The sequence below is a fragment of the Eimeria necatrix genome, genomic scaffold, assembly GCF_000499385.1.
Source record: "Eimeria necatrix Houghton genomic scaffold, Enh_scaff22, whole genome shotgun sequence".
Lineage (NCBI taxonomy): Eukaryota > Apicomplexa > Conoidasida > Eucoccidiorida > Eimeriidae > Eimeria > Eimeria necatrix.
In genome coordinates, this window is record NW_013652802.1 from 122,312 (window position 1) to 129,536 (window position 7,225).

Genomic DNA, 7,225 nt, shown 5'->3' on the forward strand with positions numbered 1-7,225 from the left:
TGTTGCTGCTGCTTTGTTGCTAGTATTGTCACAAGGAACTTGGGGAGTATTCGTGACATTTGATGCCAGCTGAGTGCATGGCATGGTTAATTGATTAAGGCATACAAACGCGTTTTGCGGAGTCCGCGTACAATCACGAACAGGCTGATGCGCATACGTGCGAAGTTCTGTTGGTAGACCTAAGGGTCGAGATACCAATATATGCAGCGAGGGGAGAATGGGCTAACCCAAGGCTGGCTCATGAGCGTCCTCCTTGCGACAAAACAACACCTTTGCTCCTCCGCTTCGATTTCAACTGGCCTGTAGCGTGGGTGGTGAGCTGAGTGTAGGTTCGCAGCACGTGCTGCAATGGCTGCCACACATTCCACCAGTCGTTAGTTCTTGGCAGGCTTTCGGCCAGCTGACCATTTGCACTCAGGTCATACGACGCCCCTTCACCTCGCTAGCCATTTGTTGTGAACAGTGGCGGAGGCTGGGCTTTTCGGCTCTGGTGCGGAGAGCCCTTCGCACGGAGCATGCCTTGCAAGTGGCGGTGGACGTTGATTTCCTGTTCGCGTTTGTACGCCATGCTTCAGCTGCCCGTGCTTATAGGTATGTTGAGCCCACGTACACATGCCTGCGCATGCGCCTCCTTCATCGCCGCGTGCTCTCATGCCAAACAGAGGCGATAGTGCCTCACCTCAGCTATGCCCCACCACCCATCCACAGAAGACGTTCTAACGCCTGTACGCCTAACTAGATTTCTGTCATTACCATTAGCGGTGGCATTGCCAGTGGCGTGTTCACCAAAACCAGCTGACGTGCTCCCGTCAAAACTGTCGTCTACTTGTTCGCAGCATTCTTATCTGTTCGCTGCCAATACAGCACTGCTACACCAAATCCTAACGAGGGCTAAGAAAGCACCCCACTTGTAGCTGCAGTTCAACAAAAAAAAAGCCACAGTTGGGGTAGGGCGGCCAAAGTTTGGGAGAAGAGCGTAAGACCTTTCCCGTGGCTGTGCGTTTGCACTGACAAGAAACTGCAACACGCCACTTCTGCTACTAAAGCTGCTGTACAACACTGGTACAGCAGGTATTTCGCACGCTAGCAAGGTACCTGGCTCGCTGGCCGCCTAACCAGTGATCACGCTGGCCAGCTATCTACGTAGCTAGCTAGCTGGCCCCACGTTTGCATTGACATCCGTGGATGCCGTATTGAGAAGACATTCTCTGTAGCGCTTGATATGTTCTGCAGCGCCTTCTTGCAAATACGATGCCTCTCTAAGCTGCAACAAACGGCAAGAGTCAACCACCTGAAGCGGGGCAGGGGGCCCGCGAGACACCATTAGTCCATCCAGCCTGTGACAAGCCAACGGCCGAAGAGGAGCACCATAAAAAAAACCGTACCAAACCAACGAAGGCATAGCAGCAGGAAGTCTTCAGCCAACACACAGAATGGCACAGAATGAGAGCCAGACAGCTGCCACGACTAACTAAAGCTGACTAGATACTAAAGCGCAACAAGCTGCAGCTGAAGAAAAGCCGCAGCCGCAGGCAAGCAGTGATTAACTCTGCACTCCACGGAACAAAGTTGAAGAAAGCATGACAGCAAAAGCGGCCAACGAAACGGCACCCATTGGGGACTTTTGGTCCAGGGCAAGACAATGACACAACAAACCACGAAGACAACAGGAACACACACAAACATGAACTATTGATGACAGGAAAATGAAGAAAGGCACAGGAAGAAGAACTGCTACATATGAGCCGAAACAAAGAAGCAAAGGCATACGGCAGCAAAACATGGCGGGATAAATAAACGCAAGAGTTTCCGAACGGCAAAACAAGGACACCATAACGGCAAGGCAAGGACACATAAGTGCAGATGAGAGCAAATAAGGAGAAACCAAGAACGACGGAAAAACTCACTCATAAGCCGGCAGATGCACAGACAGACAGCAAAGAACAAAAGCCTAAGCTACAAACTGAACGATCAGCAATAATCAAATGAAACACACTTTGGAGTAAGCAAAGCAACGACAAATTAAATAGAGTCAGCAACAAATCCAAGTAATAAACTTTGAAGTGAATTATGCAGGCGGGAAGGGACCCAACGCACTTGTTGTCGTAGAACAAGTGTAAATGCTGCAGAGCGGAGTTTAGCCTCGCCAAATACCTTCATGCCAAACAAAACAAAGAGACGAAAAGAGAGAGGAAGCTCTTTAGGATGGTGCTGCAGCAGTCTCATTGAAAACATGCCTCTCATCACAGCAATCAACCGCATGGCACGCAGCATTTGGGAGAACGCAGCAAAAACCACAACAGCAAGAATAGCAGCAGCAACAACAGCAATAACAACAGCCGTAGAACTGGCAACCACCACAGTAGTAGCAACATTAGCAGAAACAGTCACTGAAGTAAGGGCAACAGCAGCGTGCGTACAACTTATCTGCCCGCAAATCGCGCGAGAAGCGCGGGGAGTGCAAACAGAGGAAAAGCAACAGGAGAGACACAGCGACGTTCAAATGAGGGTACACCTGGTCCAACAACAAGGGCTGCGTGCAAAATCACCTCAACTCACAACGTAAGCGATAAAACCTATGCCTTAGCCTTAAATGTAACTCCCCAACTATCAACACTACGTGGTACGCCTTACTCGTTGCAAGCTGCTCGCTAGTAAACTTGTGGCCGCAAAGGCGAGCAGCAAGAAAACGATCCCTGCAACTCGTCGGCAGCAACAGCAGCAGTAGTAGCCACATCTCTGGATCAGTCCGTGCAGACTGATCTAATGTCTAAGGCAAACTGTGTAGCTGGCTAGCGACGCAGTAACCCCCGAAAGCCAGCTCTTACTGGTGTGGAGGCATGCAACCCCTCTTAGTTCTCTAAGAGACTGGCGTATGCTCATCTCAAAACGATCCAAATCTGTAGAGGAAATAGCAACAAACCACAGCTACCTGCAACAGCTAGCGGCCCAACCACTAACGCCGGGGCGATTAGGCATGCTACAGTTAGACAAGGTGTGAAACGCCACACTGCAGAGCAAAGAGAGACAAACAAGGTAGACTTAAGCTGCGATCGGCTCACTGCGCTGTTGCACTGAGGGCAAATGCAGTGCCTGCAGAGGCAGGAACTTCTCGTGCTTCGTGTTCTCCATTGTTGGCGGGCAGCAGGAAAAGCACCAAACGCAGAAGCACAAGTAGTCGCCAGTGTCCCCTTGGAGGTCTTAGTCAGATTGGGAAAAGATGGGCCGATAACCCAGTAGGAGCAGAGGCAGTAGCAGATGTGGCGCAGCGGAAACTTTCGGCGGCGCCTTTTCAAAGGCAAGTGGCGATGCAGACAGTGCGTTTCCAAGTAGAAAGTGACGCAAGGATTGCAGGCAATGGAATAATATGGCTGTTCGTGTTCCTGCCGTGGCCGTTGCTCTTCCTTGTGTGATTATTATTGCTGCTGACTCCGCTGACGGCGCTCATGAAGCCTGGCAGCTGCCACAGCCGCTGAGCCTCGGACAGCTTCTGCACGCCAGGTCGCACGATAGAGGACTGACATGCGCCACTAACTCCCCTACGCTTGGTAGTGTTTCTGTTCGACAGAGCGGAGGAATTCGGATAGACATGGGAAGGAGTGCGGTGCTGGTGGAAACGGTACTGCTGCCGCTGCAGTCCGGAGGAAACACGGGGGGAACAGCCAGAAAGTGAGCTTCCAAGGCTTCTGCATTTACTGAGGACTACTAAGCAGCTACTTTTGGCTTCTCTGTCTGCTGCTGCTGCTGCTCCTATGAAGAAGATCTGCGACTGCCGCCAAAGCAGTGTGTCTGGGCCTCTAGGAGAAGCTGCAGCTTTCGTGCCGCAGCTGAAAATTTTGTAGCTGCAAGTTCAAATACTCGCCGCCATTCAGTGTTATCAGTGTATCGACTGCTGCTGCTGCTGCTGTTGATGCTGCTCCTCCTACTGCGGCGCCTTGCTACCTGCTGTTGTTGCTCGTGACAGTGATGTGCTGGATAAAAGCACAAAAACCTTCTTTCAGACCCATTAGAACACAGGTTTCCACTTTGGGGCTCTTGGTTATGAGATTCCCTTGTGCAGCACCAGCAGCAGCAAGCGCTGCTGCTGGTGCTGCTACTGCGAGACTCAGAGGGCTGGGGGCCCCTGGGGCCCCCTAAAATCGCAGGAGCATACGTTGGTGCTTCTTTTTGTGGCACTTCCTAAACCTGCTGATTCGTGAAGTATTTATTCTACTGTTTTTCTGTGTTCAATTTTGAACGCACTCATTGCCCGCGTTGCTTTGCTTCAGGGCTCTGCTGCCACTGCAGCTGCTGCTGTTGCTGCTCCTGGTCTCCTGCTGCCGCTGCCGCTGCTACTGCTGTTGCTGCTCGTGCAGCGGCTTCCCAATGTAAGGCAGCAGCATCGATATCTGCATCTGGCTGTGCCGGTGCGTACTTGACTCCGCGAGCGCATATCACTCCGCGCCGGACTAGCAACAACGGTGGCAGCAGCGGAGACAGCAGTAGTCGAAGCAAGAGTCATACTCTTCGGGTTTGCAATGGGCTCAGTCCAGCATGGAGAAGAGGCTCTCCTGGGCCCTTTGCCGGCCCAGGGCCTCGACGGACCCCGTGAAGGTGCCAGGGTTGATCTTGCCCGTGAGCGTGGGCGAGTCATTTTTATTAAATTTGGATTCATGGCCCTGCTGTTTGTCTGCGCTCTCTGGGCCATGGCCATACTCTATCTCAGTCTTCCCGGTGAGGCACAGGGCGGCTAGTGCTATTTCTGGTTTCAGTGCTGCTGTTACCGAGGCTGTAGCAAATCCTGCTCGCGCTGCGTCTTCTAAGAAAACGTCATTACTCTGCCTTTCCACTTGCTACTATTTTGGCTGCCCCTTTAGATACTAATTCCTTAGACACTTTTTCCAGGTTATATGTGAACACTTTGTGCTTGCTGAGAAGTAGTGGCTGGCTGCTCAGTGCTTCCTGTTTCCTAGGCTGAGCCCTCTCTCTTCAGTTATCATCGATTTTTGGCCTCCCTTTGCTGCGGCTGCAGCAGCATCAACGCATCTGATGTCTCTGCTGCGTGTGCGGGAGCTTTTACGTCGCAGCCTTAGCTGCCTGTGCTCTCAAGGCTACGGCTGCTGTTTATATTGCTGCTGCTGCTGTTGTTGCTGCATGCACAGGACTAACTGAAGAAGCGCGGGCTGAGCTGGAGTCTGTAATCCCGACTTCATTCTCGGATTTAGGTTGTCTGCGAGACATTAAAACACTGAGAAAGCTCTGTGCTGCAATTGGCGTGTACAGGCAGCAGCACCCTGTCGCTCTGGCGTTGTTGCTCTCCTACGTTTATCTTCTTTACCAGGCATTCCCCCTCTTTATGTTCCCCTTTTCTGGTACGACAAGGCCACATACACAAGCCCTGATTGCTAAAAGTTTGAACATAAGCACGTGTTCGCTGGAAAGGCGCGACGCAACTGTTCAGTGTGTTGGTTCCTGTGCCGAAGAACTGCTGTCGAAGTATTGTTTTTTTGTAGTGTTATGGGTTTGGAATTCCAATTTTGGTGGCTGTGGATTTCATTTTGTTGCTTTAATGACAATACAGAGCCGCAGCGCGCCCTTCTCGACTTCTGAAACCATTGCTGGTGGTTTCTGTGTTGCTGCTGCCCCTGCTGTGGCTATTGCCACTACTGCGACTACTGCCACTGCTGTGCGCGTTGCTGCTGATGTTGTTGCTGCAGGCCTTGCGATGGCTGTCACTCTGCTTTTGGGCGCGCTGTACAGTCCACTAGTGGCCTTTAGTTTGGCTTCTGCGCTGTCCGCTATAGGGCCGAGCCTGTCATACTTCCTCTTTAAGGCTGCAGGGAAACCCCTCGTGGTGTGTGTGGATGCGTTTGTCGTTGCTGTCGCCGCTTATTATGCTTTTGCAGAATCGCAGCGCTGACGTATATGTTTTAACGCGGAACTCTTTTATTTTTCAGTGCTTCTCTTGCTAAGTGTCTTGTTTCTTGTTGTGTCTGTGTTTGCTCCCGTCCTTAAACCAGTGACGAAGCAAATCAGACTGTACGTTACTCTTACTGATACCGCTGGTGCAGGTGCGGCTCTTCCCGAACCAGCTGCACCGCATGCGTCAACTGATACATCCCGGGGAAAGCAGCAGTGCCTGTGGCAGTGGCTGCAGCGACGTGACCAGCAGCAGCAGCAACGCTTCCAACGACAAGAGCAGCAGCGCCGCGGTACAGTTGAAGCAGAAGACACAGACAAGTGCAGAGCTACAAGGACAGCATCAGCAGCAACGGGAACAGCGGCAGCAGCATCTCCAACCGCGGCAACACCGACCGCGGGGTGCGTGGGATACGGAGCTGGATCTGATGCTGACTGTTCTATTCCTCAGAGTATCTCCGTTCCCCAATCTCGTCATCAATGCTGCTTGTAAGCGCTGAACCACAGCCTCTGCGTCTGCATGCACCTCTTCTGCCTCTCTTTGTGCTCATTTCATCAAAGGATTTGTGTGTGGTGCTTACGGTTGGTGTTTGCGCCGGGTAGCCACAAGTCCTGAAGTGCTAACCCTAGGCGCTGTTTTTCCTGCCTCCCTGTGTACTTGTTGGTTCTTAGCAGATGAACCGTATTGGTCGTAATTCATATTTTCGGACATTGTGCGGCTTTGTTGTTGCCTACAGCGCCTGTACTTGACGTTCCATTCGGGGCCTTTTTCGTTGCGACATGGCTGGGTTTGATGCCCAACTCAGCTCTTTTTGGCAAGTACTTGGGGGTATAGGGCGTAGGGTTTATGTTTTTCGTGTGAGGCAGACAAACTTGGTCCTTTTAACCATATAGTCATTTTAACCGCATGCGGTTTCTGGCCTCTGAGCGTTGTGCTGATGCAGTCTCAATGGGCTCCGCGTTGGGAAGCCTTGACTCCCTTAGCTCGGGTGAGAAGTTGAGAGCTGCAGCACACACGTAGGAGTAACTAGTTAACAGCAACAAGAACGGCATGCCTTTTTGGAGGTGTTTGATTGAGAGTGCACTGAAACGCTGTCTTTTATGGAGATGCAAGTTCGCGACGCCGATTCATGTAGTCGCTGCAGCTGCAAGCAGCAGCAGCGTGGGCCCTATCAACAGTGTGAATTTAGCGTTTGCTGCTCTCTCAGGCTGGAGGCCACTGGCGGTGTTTGTTTTTGGGGCGTTTGCTGTTGTGCTGCTGAAGACAGCTCTGCGGAAGCTGAGGCCTTCTCACTTGGCCGAGCAGGACGCGCCCACTGTCTCCTAA

General features: G+C 51.9%; 2 protein-coding genes across 2 annotated transcripts; one reads left to right on the top strand and one right to left on the bottom strand.

Annotated features, from left to right (window-relative positions):
* Positions 1 to 2,763: 2,763 nt before the first annotated feature.
* On the bottom strand, positions 2,764 to 3,132 carry ENH_00031610 (hypothetical protein, conserved; the record flags this gene model as incomplete). The annotated part of the gene is made up of 2 exons (XM_013580088.1): positions 2,764 to 2,900; positions 3,063 to 3,132. The coding sequence occupies 2 exons, from the start codon at positions 3,130 to 3,132 to the stop codon at positions 2,764 to 2,766; spliced, it is 207 nt and encodes a 68-aa protein (XP_013435542.1).
* Positions 3,133 to 4,517: 1,385 nt separating this feature from the next.
* Positions 4,518 to 7,225, top strand: ENH_00031620 (SNARE associated Golgi protein family domain-containing protein, putative; the record flags this gene model as incomplete). Its single annotated transcript, XM_013580089.1, has 7 exons — positions 4,518 to 4,713; positions 5,142 to 5,351; positions 5,697 to 5,833; positions 6,051 to 6,387; positions 6,636 to 6,686; positions 6,843 to 6,887; positions 7,107 to 7,225. 7 exons carry the CDS (start codon positions 4,518 to 4,520, stop codon positions 7,223 to 7,225), a joined length of 1,095 nt encoding a protein of 364 aa, XP_013435543.1.